The following is a 17500-nucleotide window of genomic DNA, read 5'->3' as shown; positions in this document are numbered from 1 at the left end:
ATGAGGGAAGAAAAATGGAGGAATCCATTCAGATATGTTTACACATATTTTACCATATTCCAAACACACAGTCAAATCTTCAGTGTTAAATTATAGTCAGGGTGTACAATGTTTGGTTACATTTGTACGTTGAATATTTTCTCATTGAGGATTTCACTGTGGATGAGGAAGGGCCCAGTGTGCAGGTGTGGTAACAATGCGAGTGTCTGTGAACATGGGGTTGTGTCATATGAGGCGTTCCTCCTTGGGCAGCGGAAGGGCCAGGCCTGGGCGCTCTGATCCTGCTGTTCCAGTCTGTTTTTTCTCCTCGGCACTGGGCCTATATGCACCCTCCAGCCTTCTTTTCTTCCGGATGACACACGCCATCAGAACCAGGGCCAAGCTGAACAGGGACAGTGACGTGGACACAAGCACCGACACTGTAGACGGGAGAAACACCTGCATCGCCATCACAGCAAGCCCAGCGAGGGAGGTGAAACAGAGGTCCGGGCTGTCAAATTGGAACAGGTGAAAAGAAAAGGTTAACTATTTCAGTATGATTGAAATAAGATTATTTCAGTGTCTGCTTCATTTTAGTTCAATTTAAAACATAAGAACACACATGGCCACATGCAATCAGAGTGATCGAGTAAAAAAAGAGATTTGCCCTAATGAGCCTAAACTCACCTCCCGAAGGACAGAAGATAGTTAAATCAAGTGATATCATCACATCTGTGCCAATAGAGCATCCATCAATATCTGACAGCTGAGGGTCTGAAACAAGAGAACATGGTTAACTCAAATATTTCCTACTTCAACGTTAGGATCAACCAAGTGAAAAAAAGAAACCACCAACCGCACTTGTTTCAAATGACAAAAGCCTAGCCTACAGAACAATGATGGCAAAGCAAAGAAAAGCTTGAAATAACCATGTATAATTAATCACTGTGTGTGTAAAGACAATATATGTTGCTTAGCAACCTTAATATACGAATGCGCCGAAATAGGACCTCTCCATATAGCCTACTGAGGTAACCTATCCAAATCCTTAGTAGGCCTATTATGCAGTGGTGTAAAGTAACTAAGTACATCTACTCAAGTACTGTACTTAAGTACAATTTTGAGGCATTTTTACTTTACTTGAGTATTTCCATTTATCAGCACTTTTACTCCACTACATCTCAGAGGCAAATATTGTACTTTTTACTCCACTACAATTATTTTTAATCTTTAGTTACAAGTTACATTGTAGATTTTGATCATCATTACAAAACATACATTAACCACTTCAGCCCTGTACATTTTGGCCATTTGAGAATAGCCGATCTACAAGCTCACAATGCAACACATTGTGAGCTTGTAGATCTGCTATTTTCAAAACATTTTCTACATTTGTAACCTGTGAAAGGGGACATTCTGCATAATGAGTACTTTTACTTTTGTACTTCAAGTACATTTTGATACCAATACTTTTGTACTTTTACTCAAGTACATTTTGAATAGCGAACCTTCACCCTACTTGTAACACAGAGTACTTCTACATTGCTGTATTGATACTTTTACTTAAGTAACAAAAGTGAGTGCTTTTTCCACCACTGCTATTATGTCAGAACGAGCACATCCAATCCTAGTCTATCATCACACCTCTTTGTTTCAAACAGTAGACTCAACGTCGGTCCTGGAAAGAAACTGGCCAGAGTAGAGTAGTAGACTATAATGCTCATCCACGCAGATAGCCCGGGTTCTTGGATAATGTAGGAGCGCAACTTGGAATAAAAGGTTACACCACCACACTATAAATAAACATTCAAATTCCGCGCGACCTGTCATGGACACACACGGAAGAATGCACGTCGCAGGAATGCCGCCGATCCTGTTGTACCTGCTTGATCAGACTTCTTTAGAACCAGCCACAGGTATTATATATCTAATCTCACCTTTCTGACAAGCGCGTCGATCACACGAGAAAGAAAACATGTTTAAAACAACGACGAAGGTAGAAGCTCCTCGTGACTAAACTTGTAGGCAATTGTTAGCATTCCCTATAGATGTTCTCCACCCCAAATGGGTAAACATCGCTTAACCTACAACATTTTGTGGCAGGTGTAATAATCCAAGTGACAGGCTACTAATAGAGACACGCATATTTTCAGTGGACTCGGACACTCACCTGTCATTAATAGTAGGATAGCTACTAAGATGAGTGAAGACTAGACAGATCTCATGCTCCAGTGCTCGGTGCGTGTGTCCAAATCATGCAGTATTGTGGCGAAACAATCCTCTCCCACACTCACCTGTCCATATGCAAATGATCATAGTCACATGCACAACCTGCACCAATCAGCCCATAGAGCTAGCATAGGTGTCACACACACACACACACACACACACACACACACACACACACACACACACACACACACACACACACACACACACACACACACACACACACACACACACACACACACACACACCCACACGCACACACCCACACACACACACCCCCAAACACACACACACACACACACACACACACACACACACACACACACACACACACACACACACACACACACACACACACACACACACACACACAGACACACAGACAGACTGGGCATCATTGAACTGGACATTTTGAAGCTTATTGGTTTGATACATACAGGCAGCCATCTCTTACATTTTATACAGTGGCCCAAGATGTTAGCCTATCGTTATAGCACAAACACAACAGAACAGAGTTTGCCTATTTCTGAACAAATTAAATGATCTATTATGGGGAAATAACATTTAGACAACAGAACACAAGGACTTTATACAGTTGGGTTTAATAATTAGAGAGAAATGGCCTTGTGTGAACGTAAAAGGCAATGTTTGCTGACTCAAAACAGTGTCTCTCTTGGGACACCATTTGATCAGTTGGCGTGGCCTATTCAGGATCACTAACCAAACAAAACTTAATCATGTTCAAATAGCTAGAGTCCTTGGTGCTTTAAGCAAAGTCACACTGCATCCATTAGCCTATCTATTCTTATGTTCTTAACTCAGTGCTATCTTATATCTTTGATTATGTGACCTGTGTTTTTTTTGTTTTCTTACCTATCCTGCTGTACCCTATCTCTATCCTCTGACTCTCTCTTCTCATGGATACTGATGGAGTGTTGGCTACTCGGGAAGAATTATTTCACCCACTTCTTTGTAAACCTGTGATTCAACTGTCAATAGGTCGGTGGTTCACAAACTTTTTACCCTTGAGACCCAAAGGAGAAATTTGATGTCACTAGTGAAAATAGCCGATCTACTAGCATTTATTATTGATTTATGAAATTATTTAGAGAAATCATTGAATTTGTTTTCAATTCATGAAAAAAATAGCCTTTTTGGGGGATTTTTTTAAATAACAATAATTAAAAACAAAATGTAGGGGGGAAAAAAAGGGACATTTACTTGACACAAACAACTTTGTCCGCGACCCAAATGGGTCCTGACCCAGTGTTTGGTAATCTGAGTTCCCAGAAGTTTTCGCCAGCTCTCGCATACAAACGGGAGGGGCGAGGAAACGTGTTTGGGAACCAGTGACAGACAGACAGACAGACAGACAGATATCATGGTGTAAATTCCCCTGGTGTAAACTCCCTTCTGACACGATACCCATCTGCAACTAAAATGTTACTCAATGACACTATTCCCTCCATGCAAACAATGTCTTTGCATGTCCACAACACAAGCATGAGCATTGAGCAAGCCTTGGACTTGAATGCAGTTGGAAGGTAAATAGTAGAAAAATCAATAAGGCAATGTTTTTTAGTTTTTTTAATATATATTTTTTTAATATATATTTTTTAGCCTTTATTGGTTATAGTGGAGTCTTGACATGAGTGTGGAGTTGGAGGTAAAAAAAAATCCCTTAATTTTCTCCATAGAGCAGCGGTTCCCAACCTTTACTTTACCTTGTCTATGGAGAAAATGAAAGGGCTTTTTACTTCTGACCCCAGTGCTGGTGACAAACATGGCAGCCACTGTTACACTATGTTTTCATCATATGGGGTGCCAACTTCACAGAGGTATAACTTAGACTACATGGCTTAATCTTTGAGACAATATGCTACTGGCAGGATCAACCAGGTATGCCTCCTGTTCCGCACCGGAGCCCCTCCGGGGAATGAGAGACTCCGGCCGGTTTGCACCCCACGGGAGCGCCAACCGACTCGACTTCCATGCCCTCACCCATACAGTCCCACGATGGTGGCCATCGGTGCCCCACACCCCACTAGGCCATCGACGCTCCCAATAAGTGCAATGTTTTAGAGGGAAACAGAACCATGGCACCCGATCTTTATATATATTATATATAAATATATTTATATTGTATTGTATTATGTGACCTGTTTTCTTTTTGTTCAAAATCAATAAGGCAGATTTAGGTAGTAGGCTACCTAAATCTGCCTTATTGATTTTCTGCTATTTACCGCCCTGGCAACAGTTTCTCAACTGTTGCCGGGAAACTGTGTGTGTGTGCGCGTGTGTGCGTGCGTGCATGCTTACTGGATTTGGGGAGGGGAGTGACAGGAAACCCTGCAGAATGGAATGGGTGAAGAGTATAAAAGGCAGGTATCTGTGGGGGTTCAGACCACATTGACAGCAGACCAGGCAGCAAGCAGGATGCGGAAGACCTTACTATGGCTGTGTGTGGCTTCTCTGGCCCTCTCCTCCCTAACTTATCTGGCTGACGCATCACCATTGTAAGTAGATCCCCCCACACCTTATACCAGTGTGACTCATTTTTTGGGGTTGCATGTAAAGATCCCCTTTTATACTTTTCCTACAATTTAAAAAATATATATTATTATTTTTTTGAATAAGAAAAACTAATTCAAGCATTTTTCAAAAGAATTAAAAAAAAAAAAAAAAGAAATAGTGAAAATATCAGATCTACATGCTCACTATTATATAGAGCTTAAGTGGTTAATTCGGGGGGGAGGGCCTGGGGGTCTTCTTTACTTCTTAGTTCTTACATTTATTTGTTTATTTGAGAAGGAAAGTTTATGAATGAACAGGGCGTTCAATGACAGTACAGTATTGTACAGTACAGTCAAGGGTTTGCCTTGTGCTAGAATGTCAGGTTCATTGTTCATCACCTCCTTCTTCAGGGACTATGTTTTTTTTCTGTTTAGTTTAATGTTTTGAGTACAGATACTGTAGGCATTCTGTCAGAATTCAGAAAGCAAAGGAAAAACAGATCACTGTATAGTGATGAAATATAGTATTGATCTGGTCCAGGATGATCAGTGGATTAGTCATTATGGTCAATGTTCATGCAGGACCTGATGAGTTGACCTGTATACCAGCAATTCTCAACCTGTGGACTAGAGGCCACTGGTGGACCGTGAGGATATTGCAAGTGGGCCCCCAAATAGTTGGCAAAACACAAAGATTTTAATGATAATATAGCATTAATAAACTAAATAAAATGTGTCATTATTTGTCATCAATCATTAGTCATATTTGGTTTTAAACCTTGAAAATTACTTTTCAGTAGCCTACTATACGTTAGTTTCATTGATCTAAGGCCACAACACAGTAGATTGATTGGTCATTAAATCTGAAAATACACACGGCCCACCCCTCTGACCACTTTACACTGATCCTCAAAAGGTTGCGAACCACTGCTTCATAGCCTACAGTCAGTGGTGCTCAAGGTGGGGACTGCGGGCACAGGGGACCCCTGGCCAGTGGCCATGTGTTGTGTGCTTGTAGATTTTGCAATGGGGGGCAGCCAGACAGGGGTTATTTGCCCAAATTGCCCCCCTTTCTCTCACGCACGCACACATGTCTCTATTACCTTCTTCATCTGTTTCTTCATGATCCCTCTCTCTCTCTCTCTCTCTCTTTCTCTCTCTCCACTCCCTCTCCCTCCCTCCATCCTGTTTGTCCTTTCCTGTCTGCAGGCAGGTGATGTCTGCTCCTAACGTGTTGCGTGTAGGATCTCCAGAAAACATTTTTGTGGAGTGTCAAGATTGTACAGGTGGAGACCAGGTCATCGAAATCAGCGTGAAGGACTATCCGGCTAAATCAAGGCTGTTGACATCCACAGCTGTAACCCTTAACAGTGCCAACAACTTCCAAGAAATGGGAAAAATGACGGTACAATAGAAATACTTTTTGTGCCCTGCTAAATGTTGTTGGTGTATTTTGTCTCACCTGAACTTTACATTGTAATTGCGGTTGAACATTTGAATTTCCAATCAGAAATAGCAGAGTAGCCATTCTGCTATTACATGACGTAAGAGCAAAATATGTTTCAACAAAAATGAAAGTAGGCTAAATAAGTATATTTACTGAAATATTGTACTTAAATACAATTTTGAGGTAATATTATCTGAGTATTTTCATTTCTCAATATTTTATACTTCTACTCCACTACATCTCAGAGGCAAATTATTACAACTACAATAATTTGAAAATGTTAGTTCTAAGTTACTTTGTAGATTTAAATTAATATTGCTAAACATAGTAGCCCTATTTTATTCTTTGTTTATTCTAAAATAGCCGATCTACAAGCTTACAATTTATTGACACAGTAAATGAGTACTTTTGGTTTAACTATTAACCGATCGGTTTAACTATATTTTGATGCCAATATTTTGGTACTTTTACTCAAGTAACATTTTGAACGCAGTGCTTTTATACGGTAACAGAGTATTTCTACATTGTGGTATAGGCTATAGGTAGCCTACTGTACTAAAGTAAAAAGAAAAACACAATTGAATAATAAATATCACCACATATAAATGGGGGAAAGCAAACGTATTCTCCCTGTACTGGTTTTAGGTCCCATCTGATAAATTTAAGAAGGATCCCAACTTGAAGCAGTATGTGTACCTGCAAGCTCAGTTCCCTGGTCGACTGCTGGAGAAGGTGGTCATGGTCTCCTTCCAGTCTGGTTACATCTTCATCCAAACAGATAAGACCATCTACCCCCCCAATACAAAAGGTGAGTCCACTACCTATAGCACAGTATTGTAAGCATGGCAGAAATTGGTTTTCCCTGATCAATGACTGTTAAACATAACATTTTAGCTATGAATGCCAAAGAAAGTGGAAAAGTATTGTTTTATATACAATGTACACAGCCCAGCAAGCACAATGACGTCATGATGACGTTATGATGACGCCCGGTCATCACCCCGGTGACGTTCAGGACTAGGCCAGATCACAGCCCATATGGGGATGATCTTTACGTCATTTACAGGACGTCATCACCGGGACATCATATGGACATTTGGACAGACATTTTGGGTGATGAGAAGTGTTTAGATGACGTCCTGGAAGTGACGTTTTTGTGGTCAGGATTAATTTTGGTTGAAATCAGGTGATATTCTGGGCCAGATCTGACTTGTCTTGGTTTGACTTGATCTAGCCCCAATCGAGACGTCACTGATTGGTCCGGGTCCTGACTGTGCTTGCTGGGAGTATATCCGCGTGTGTGCCAGTACTTTTGTATAACTTGTTTGATCTATATGTTGTATTTGATTTAAAATAATAATACAAATATTGACTTTTAAAGTTCACTGTAAAACAAATGGGTACCTTTCTTGCACACAATCGATTGATCAATATTGACAAAACTCTGTCTGTCTGTCTGTCTGTCTGTCTGTCTGTCTGTCCGTTTCTGTTTCTCTCTCTCACACACACACACACACACACACACACACACACACACACACACACACACACACACACACACACACACACACACACAACACACACACACACACACACACACACACACACACACACACACACACACACACACACACACACACACACACACACACACACACACACACACACACACACACACAGTTCATTACAGGATGTTTGCTGTGAACCCTGGCATGGTGCCCATTGAGAGGGATGCTAATGCTAACCGAACTGACTCCATTTCTATTGAGATTGTGGTACAGTATTTTCATAAACACAACATTCAATGATATTGGCTGCATAATAGCTGCAGCTACAGCTTGTGTCATGTCAAAATCTGTCAGGACCTGTGCTACTGGAGAGTACATGTTGTTCAGGGAAATGCCTCTACAGTATATGCTTAAATATCTACCTCTAGTGGAATCATTTCTGATTCTGACCAGTCAACACATTTTTAACACCAACCAGTGATAAGTGGTGTTAGTGGACATAAGACACTTAAGAGCATGGGTCTTCAACAGGGGGTCCGGGACCCCTAGGGGGTCCTCAGAGTTACTTCAGGTTATAACCACTTGAACCCTAGCATCCCTATTCTGACGGGAACATTAGCCAAAAATAGCAGATCTACAACGCCTCGTGCTGCGAGGCGTTGTGAGCATGTAGATCGTCTATTTTCGCAACGCTACACAGTGACAGTGCTGTCAAACAAGTCTATGAAATCTATGAAAAAGTGTAATCTGCAACACAATTTTATACAATGTAGTCGGGGGGGGGGGGGGGGGGGGCTTCATCTCTCTCTCTCAGCTAAGGGGTCCTTGGACTGAAAAACGTTGAAGACCCTCTGCTTTAAAGCTTGAAGTATATTTGATAGTCACAGCGAGGGCAGGGCACCAACTTCTTGGTCATCTGGCCAGAGTGGCTATTGGTTTCCATAATTCAACAGCCACTTTAACTCAGGCTCCCCCTCCTTGCTAGCTACTCCCAGATGTGTTGAAACACCTTGCTGTGGGAAGAGAGGGCGGGCTTGTTTTGACACACAATGGTGTAATTCCCCTTGTTTATCAGTAGGGCAGCGTATCGTATAGCACAATGGGCCTTTTAAGGCAACACAGGCGGTAACCGGATAACTGGGCACTTGAGAGAAATGGTGGGGGGAGAACTCTGCACTCTTTTTTGGGAAGAACTGGGTGCATATACTCCGTTTTACATTTTAGACCCCATTTCTAGTCACTCATACCTAGTGTTAACATACAAAACCACAATATTTCTAATCACTGTCATTCAATGAGGTGTGTTGTTAGCATTCAGTGTACAACATGTGTACAAAAGATGCTGTCAAACATAAGACAGACAGACAGACAGACAGACAGACAGACAGACAGACAGTGCGCTATAAGAGGGGAGCTTGTTTCATAGAGTCGAGCTGTTCTCAGCACAATTAATGCCAGAGTAATTTATGTCTCTCCTGAATTTGTCAGGATGTCTCGTCACAGACACTCATAGATACAATTATACTTCAGAATGCTTAATAGAAAATGTAAATGAAAGCTTAATTCTAACCACTTGAACCCCAGTATGTCTGCCAATTCTGTGGAGAACATTCGCCATAAATAGCAGATCTACAAGCTAGAAAAGATCGATTTGCACAGGGCCCACTTTGCAAAGGTGCCCAGTTCTCAACATGCTTTGCCATAAGTGAAATTACCTTGTAATGGTTGTTAATGGTTGTTCACTATTGTTTATATTTACTAGACTCCTGACGGCATCGTTTTGCCAGTGGAGACTGGCGTCGCTTTGAAGACAACAGGGCTCCACTCTGGATATTACGACCTCCCAGAAATTGTCAGGTATTTTTCTTCTCTTACCGTCTGGTTGATCAAGCCATCCTGTTGTAGGACAGAAAGAGTCCAAAAATGTGTGACTTGATGGCTGCTATCTTTGTGTCGCAACATCCTTCGGTTAACAGAATTTAATGTTTTTGTGTGCGTGTGTGTGCGTGTGCGTGTGCGTGTGCGTGTGCGCGTGCGTGTAGTGTTGGTGTGTGGAAGGTGGTGGCCAGTTTCCAGAATAACCCTCAGGAGACCTACTCAGCTGACTTTGAGGTCAAGGAATACGGTAAGAGTTTTTATGTATAATATTTGATATTCAAACTTTAGAGTTTACAGCAATAAGCAAACATGAAATAAATATGAATGAACGGACAAGTGAAATTCACATCCCTGTCTCTATAGTGCTTCCTAGTTTCGAAGTGAAACTGATCCCTCAGAGCACCTTCTTTTACGTGGACACCGAACAACTACACATCGACATCTTTGTTAAGTACGTGAAATTGTGAATGTCTTTATATTGTGCAAATAGGAGAGACTGGGTTATGGTTGAGGTTTACAGAGATGAAGGGACAGTGTGTGGGGTTGGGTTAGGTATGTTGTATCCAGTACTACTGGACCGCAGTAGGCTACTTGAGTTAAAGTATGGATGCTTGGGCACGGTGGCGCAGTCGGTAGCACTGTCGCCTCACAGCTAGAAGGTCCTGGGTTCGATTGCCGCCGGGGACGCTGTGGGCGCTGGGGGGCATGGCCTCTCCTCCGCGTCATCAGCGCCCATACCCTAGGTGGGGTTGGCGAAAGGGCCTACTCTGTGTGGAGTTTGCATGTTCACCCCCTGTGTCTCCTAGGGCAGTTAATACCCTCACTAAAACATGTAGTAATCCTGGTCGCTATACCACCTCCCCCATGACACCCGGGGCGCCTGATGGAGGGGAAGGGAACTGGTTGGAATATCGTGTTCCTTCCACACGCTACGTCCAAACGGCGAAACTACCCCCTCCTGTCAAGTGACAAGAAGGTCTGTTGGCTCTCATGCATTGAAGGAGGCATGAGCTCGGCCCTGGGCTCCCTAGGCTGGTGGGGGGAGTGTAGCGCCCAGGATCACTTAGAAAATTGGCACTTGGTGGAAAACAAGACCAGGAGACCTGGTTCTGCCAGACCCAGAATGAAGTCCTAGTATGTAACACACCTACAAACCACTTTATAACTGAAGTTCATGATGTCATGAATAGTTCGTGACGAAAGGGGACATCACGAACTTTTTTTTGGCTGGGGCTGGAGGACAAATGGCCCCTGCCCATGTATGGACGAAACAGGTACAAAGCCTCATGGTACAAAGCCTCCATACATGGAGGAAACAGGTACAAAACATGCACTACGTCACGGCTAAGCCGGACTTCACATGACGTGTCAGCCTGTGTATACCCATGTATGGACGAAAGGGGGACAGACTTTTTTGGCTGGGGCCGGAGGACAAATGGCCCCTGCCCATGTATGGACGAAACAGATACCCATGTATGGACGAAAGGGGGACAGACTTTTTTGGCTGGGGCCGGAGGACAAATGGCCCATGCCCATGTATGGACGAAACAGATACAAAGCCTCATGTAAGCCCGACCCCTTGGGTCTGGCAAAAAGGGTTACAAAATCGCGGGATAAAAAGATTTAAAAAAAAAAAAGTATGGATGCTCCTGGTCAAATGTGCTGACCAGCCATATTTGCTGGTCATTGCTAAAGTTAAAGTTAACCTGTCAAATGTATACTTGAGTTAAAGCACTGGAGTACTTGCTTTCAAAATACTTATGTATTCAAAAGTAGAATTTACAAAGTACACTTTCTTTTTAATATAGAAAGAAATGCTTCCCAAAAGATTCAAAGATTTTCCAGAAAAGCACCGATACTCCTGGTCAAATAATACTGAGTGAGCTTGTAGTTCGGCTAAGCCTATTTTCACTATATTTGAAATAGGACATAAGTGGTTAAATCATATTGTACTTTTCCCTTTCTAGAAATGTAGTGGAGTCAAAAATACAATATTTGCATTTGAAATGTAGTGGAGTGAAAGTCTTAGGTATCCAAAAATACAAATATTCGAGTAAAATACAGTTGCTCAAAAGATATACTAAAAGGACCACTTCACCCATTTCATATAATTGGTCCTCACTAATGCTCATTATAATACAGAACTATTTTTCTTCTACTCTGAGTCTCAGAGGAGGGCGGTTCAGAAACCGCCTACCAGTGACATCATCAATGGGGAATCCAAGTTCATAGAAACTGCAGGCTTTCTCCTCCTGGAAAGTTAGCATGCTATAATAGAAGCCATTGTTCTCGCATTCATATAAAATTAAATAAGACATTTGAAATTTCACACTCACTGGTAGGCAGGTTTCTGAACTGTTCACAGCCCTCCTCTGAGACACAGAGAGAGTAGCCAAAAATATTACCATATTATAATAATAAGCATTAGTGAGGAACAGGTTGAAATGGGTTACGTGTCACGTGGTCCTTTTAAGTATAGAACTGAACAAAATGTATTTTGTTACTGTCCACCATTGGTTCATGTGTTCATTATTTAGTTTGGTCTGCACATTATTGTGACCAAATGTCTTTCTTTAACTTTGCTTTTAGGTATCTGTATGGTAAAGAGGTGGACGGAACTGCCTACGTGGTGTTTGGAGTAGTTCACGAGAATACAAAGAAGAGTTTTCCCCCGTCTCTTCAGAGAGTGCAGGTTAGCATAATATTGTCACATCCTGTCTGTTTGTTAGCATATTGTAGAATATTGTAGAATCCTCTGCTCTGTCTCTAATTCTTCTCTCTATGTTCTCTTTCATTTTGTCTCCAGTTCTTTTTTTTATTTAATGCTACGTTCAAACTGTGTGGTGAAAGTGATCCAATTCTGATCTGCTCACATTTGGCACAAACTGGATAATATATGCATTATGAACATGTAAAGAAGAAGAAGAAAGCACTCACACCAAAAGCACTCAGTCTATATCTAATGTGTGTGTGTGTGTGTGTGTGTGTGTGTGTGTGTGTGTGTGTGTGTGTGTGTGTGTGTGTGTGTGTGTGTGTGTGTGTGTGTGTGTGTGTGTGTGTGTGTGTGTGTGTGTGTGTGTGTGTGTGTGTGTGTGTGTGTGTGTATATGCATGTTTTTAGGTGTTAAAAGGTGAAGGAAAGGCCATCTTGCTGAGGAAGCACATCACAGACGTTTTCCCCAATATCAATGATCTGGTGGAGAGCCACATATTTGTGTCCGTCAGTGTGCTGACAGAGAATGGTAAGGAGAGAGAGAGAGAGAGAGAGAGAGAGAGAGCGTGTGAGTGAGTGAGTGAGTACTCGCGTCTGTGCATGTTTGGGCATATATTTATGTTAAGGTCGTCTGTAAATGTGTGAAACTTGGCATATTTGCCTGCTCTTTCAGGCGGTGAAATCGTGGAGGCACAGCTGAAAGGCATCCAGATAGTCACAACTCCTTACACCATCCACTTCAAGAAGACACCAAAGTACTTCAAGCCGGGAATGTCCTTTGATGTTTCGGTAATAATAATAGCTCTGATTTATAGCGCTTTTACCAAAGTCACTTTACATTTAAAAAATGTTAGTTTTTTTAATTAGAAAAAACAAAATTCTCCACTGCTGTTGGATCAATGGCTACTATCTCCAAAAGGGAAACCTTTATGACATTCAGACACACACTGACTTCTTTTGTACTTTGCAGTTTGGGACATCGTGTCCCACAACTTTAAAACATGTTTTTTTTAAAATATGTATGTGGTCGCGGCCCCCCACCTAAAAAGATTTTGTGCCAGGGACCCCCATATGACATTTCTAAATTATTCAAATTTGTTCACAAACACATTTTGCTGGGGGACCCCCTGGAACCCTCCTCAAGGAACCCTGGAGGTCCCCGGACCCCACTTTGAGAACCTCTACCGTTCATTACTTTTGAGAACTTGATGCATGGTTTGAATGGTCACATGTACTGTGCATTAGGTTGAGGTTATGAACCCTGATGGCTCTCCGGCTGTGAACGTGCCTGTGGTGGTGATTCCTGGGGGCTTGAATGGGCAAACGGCAGGCAACGGCGTGGCCAAGGTCACCGTCAACACAGTAGCAGGGGCCCCACACCTGGACATCACCGTAAGTCTCTCAATTGGGCATGTCATGTGTTTTTGTTTTTCATTTGTTTGTTTACTTTCTTTTTTGACTGTAATATGTTACCAGAACTTATTCTCTCTCTCTTTCTCTCTTTCTCTCTTTCTCTCTTTCTCTCTTTCTCTCTTTCTCTCTCTCCAGGTAAAGACCGCTGATATAAAGATTCGAGATCATCAGCAGGCATCAGCTGACTACAGAGCACTCCCATATACTTCCAGAAGCAACAGCTACCTCCACATAGGTAAAAAATAAAAATAAAAGAATAGACAATATACCTCAGGTAGCTTGCATGCATGCATTTCATCATTTTATTTAAGCAGTAATTGTTGTACATTAAGTCCTGTTATTGTTGCAATATTTCAGGTGTTGACTCAACTGAACTGAAATTAGGAGACAACATGAAAATCAACCTGAACCTTCCCAGGCTTGCAGCTCCAAACCAAGACATCACATACCTAGTGAGTTAAGCTGTGTTTGAGACCCCATATGTGTCTGCATGCATTTACTTGTTTACAGTATTTGCTACTCCACTGGTTCTCAACGTTTTCTGGTTCAGGGCCCACTAGAAATCTCGAAATTGTTCGCGGCCCACCCATCTGACCACTTAACACGGCAGTCTGTTAAGTGGTCAAATGGGTGGACCGCGTGCATTTTCAGAGCATGTTTATTTCATTGATCAATCAATCGATTGTGTTCCTGCTTGGATCAATGGCAGTTCCTACCTTTCTGTATAACAATGAAAAGTAATTTTTCAAGGTTTAAAAAAACAACAACCACGTAATTCTTCTTTTTTTTTTTTTTTTTTTATATTATCATTAAAATCGTAGTTTTGCCATTTATTTGGGGGTCCACTTGCAATATTTTCACGGCCCACCAGGTTGAGAACCACTGGAATAATGTGTTTTCATTCATGACTTCAGATCCTGAGCAGAGGCCAGTTAATCAAGAAGGAGCGTTTCAAGAGACAAGGCCAGTCCTTGGTGACTCTGTCATTGGTCGTTACCAAGGAAATGCTACCCTCATTCCGCATCATAGCCTATTACCACATTGAAACCAATGAAGTGGTGTCAGACTCCGTTTGGGTGGATGTAAAGGATACCTGCATGGGTTCGGTGAGAGACACACACACACACACACACACACACATGCACACGCAAAATAAGTGCCACTGAATGATGATAGCAGAGAACAGTGGGTGTCTCAACTACTTGTGTTTAGTTTAGTGTATGAGATTGAAGGAGGGCATTACACCCTTTTATAGCAAAATCCAGTGATTGGTGCTTGTGCGTAATCTAGGCCTACTTATTCCAATATGATTTACTCTACCTCTCCCACTGTCTTTCCCTTTCATTGTAGTTGAAGCTAGAATCAGCCATAAAAGTGCCATCGTTCCAGCCTCGAAAGAAGTTTATCCTGAAGGTCACAGGAGACCCAGGGGCCATGGTGGGACTGGTAGCTGTGGACAAAGGCATCTACGTCCTCAACAACAAACATCGTCTCACCCAGAAAAAGGTATTTTGTGTGTCGTGGGAACTGCAAGGGGCTTCTTCTTAAATCATAATGGTGGTGCTTCCCAAGATTACCATTATGGATAAAACATTGTTATCTCATGTTCACTGTTCAATATTTCTGAAGACCTGTTTAAACTTCACCATTATAATTCTTTGATTACAATAGTGAAAATATATATTTTATTTATTTATTAGAAACCAGTCTGGTTTTAGAGCAGTGCATCAACAACAAATGGCCCTATAGTAACTAAAGTCCTTAGCTGCAACAGACTTTAGTTAGGGCTTACCATAGCCGTTGTGTGCACAATGGCCTTAATTTGCTTCCTCAAATCATGGGTTCACAGCACTAAATTGGCACTTCTAATTTGGTTTTGAATTTATTTTATTTTAATTCTAGTTTATGCGGTTAAATCCCTTTGTATAATGAATAAAGCAACTGCTATTTAACGTCAAATATTATAATATATTGTGCTGAATTGCTGTTTTGCGTTTGTGTGTGCTTCAGGTGTGGGACCTAGTGGAGAAGTATGATACTGGCTGTACAGCAGGTGGGGGAAAGAACAGTATGGGTGTGTTCTATGATGCTGGGCTCTTGTTTGCGACCAGCGCTGAGGACGGGACTCCATACAGGCAAGGTAAGGGCACTTATCCTCATCCTCCCCTCCATTACTGCCCCTCCACTTATATTTTAGTTGTATCTTTATTTAGACAGACATTTGGAAAGCTTGCATGGAAACTGTGAGTAGGGGAAGTCATTGATTGATCTGAAATGTATGCCGGTATGGTTCACTAGTGGGAAGCCCCGATATCAAAGTTTAGAACGTTGCAGCAAGAAAGTCTGAAACAGTATCTTTTATACATCGTCCATTTTTGCTTATTGTTTGTCTTTCATTTCATTTTCAGACAACTTAAGTTTAAAACAAACATAAAAACAGGCAATCCACTCCCTGTTACTAATATACTCCCATACTAATATATATATATATATATATATATATATATATATATATATATATTAGTATGGGAGTATATTAGTAACAGGGAGTGGATTGCCTGTTTTTATATGTTTTTATATATATATATATATATATATATATATATATATATATATATATATATATATATATATATATATATATATATATATATATATATATATATATATATATATATATATATATATATATATATATATATATATATATATATATATATATATATATATATATATATATATATATATATATATATATATATATATATATATATATATATATATATATATATATATATATATATATATATATATATATATACACAATGGTCTTTCCTCTTAGACCAAACCTTTGACTTAGTTATTTCAGTTATTTCAAAATGTCATGGGCAGATTGGCAAGAAACTTGCAGAGCTCATTCATGCTCACTGAAAGATGAATGCTATTTGAGTGACCCTTTTTAGTTATCCTCTAGTCTAGCGCCACCCTCAGGTAAAAATATAAACTTTTCCCTAGATATCACATCATCACAGATTTCAGGTTGAACCCTATACTGATTTCTGTGACCCCATGGCTTTTCTTTTAGCGCCAGGAGCAGCATGGATTCTAGGCTGCTGTGTAGTTTCATAAATGTCTGTGGGGAAGACTTGTCTAACCCACAGAATTTTACTGGTGACGTTTAGGGGGTTTGCCGTAGCTGAGTTGGTAGAGAGGCTGTTGCCGGTTGGACCCTTGGCTGGCTCTGTGTACTGTATGTGTCGATGAGAAATACTTTTTACCCCTAACTGCTGCTCGGGTAATGGCAGCCATAGTTAGAATGGGTAAATACATAGGAAGAATTTCAGGTGTATGCAAATACACCTGACTTGACAAATACCTCAACCACAACTACAGGGGATACTTTTCTTTGTTGTTGTCCTGGTTGTTTTCATTTGTATATTGACCTATAGGGCTACAGCTGCCAGACATCTACAAATATGTATTTATTTGTGAGTTGAGCAAGCATGACCTTTGTGGGGTTATTGCGAACGCAGCGGAAGGAGGCGCCGCTTACCGCGTTCGCGCGTCTTACTTGTGGTTAGTGTGATAAGTTAGAATCTAACTTAGGTTAGGTAATCTAACTGTTAGATTACCTGGTGGTAACTGGTAAAGAATAACCAACAAAAACAAGTGATTCTCAAACGAAAATAATCACATTGACATTATTTGTTTGAGGTTGATGCATTCAACACACACTTGTCTTATAAGCATGAAACAGCCTATAGGCCATTGGCTCTCATTTCATTGCATTCTTTCTAATTGTCAGCCTTTGTTGTATTTCC

At 41.0% G+C, this 17500-nt stretch overlaps 1 protein-coding gene and 1 long non-coding RNA gene across 2 annotated transcripts in view; one reads left to right on the top strand and one right to left on the bottom strand.

Annotated features, from left to right (window-relative positions):
- Positions 1-439: 439 nt before the first annotated feature.
- Positions 440-2288, bottom strand: LOC308103943. Its single transcript, XR_013934779.1, has 3 exons — positions 2150-2288; positions 667-753; positions 440-490 (listed from the first exon to the last, which is right to left on the bottom strand). It is a non-coding gene; the product is annotated as an uncharacterized lncRNA (long non-coding RNA).
- A 5571-nt stretch (positions 2289-7859) lies between these two features.
- The window catches only part of LOC308095344 (complement C3-like), a gene marked incomplete at both ends in the record, with an annotated part of 28010 nt that continues 18369 nt past the window's right edge, over positions 7860-17500 (top strand). Inside the window, 13 exons of the mRNA XM_080442368.1 lie at positions 7860-7943; positions 9439-9533; positions 9719-9801; positions 9918-10005; positions 12144-12246; positions 12675-12795; positions 12940-13055; positions 13512-13658; positions 13815-13914; positions 14037-14131; positions 14594-14785; positions 15030-15185; positions 15690-15819. Of these exons, the coding sequence (XP_080298494.1) occupies positions 7860-7943; positions 9439-9533; positions 9719-9801; positions 9918-10005; positions 12144-12246; positions 12675-12795; positions 12940-13055; positions 13512-13658; positions 13815-13914; positions 14037-14131; positions 14594-14785; positions 15030-15185; positions 15690-15819 (1510 nt within the window). The remainder of the gene's footprint in view (positions 7944-9438; positions 9534-9718; positions 9802-9917; positions 10006-12143; positions 12247-12674; positions 12796-12939; positions 13056-13511; positions 13659-13814; positions 13915-14036; positions 14132-14593; positions 14786-15029; positions 15186-15689; positions 15820-17500) is intronic.

This window comes from Gymnoscopelus braueri, assembly GCF_963280865.1.
Source record: "Gymnoscopelus braueri genome assembly, chromosome: 2".
Classification (NCBI taxonomy): domain Eukaryota; kingdom Metazoa; phylum Chordata; class Actinopteri; order Myctophiformes; family Myctophidae; genus Gymnoscopelus; species Gymnoscopelus braueri.
Note: the sequence above shows the minus strand (reverse complement) of the source record. Positions and strands in the feature narration are given on the sequence as shown.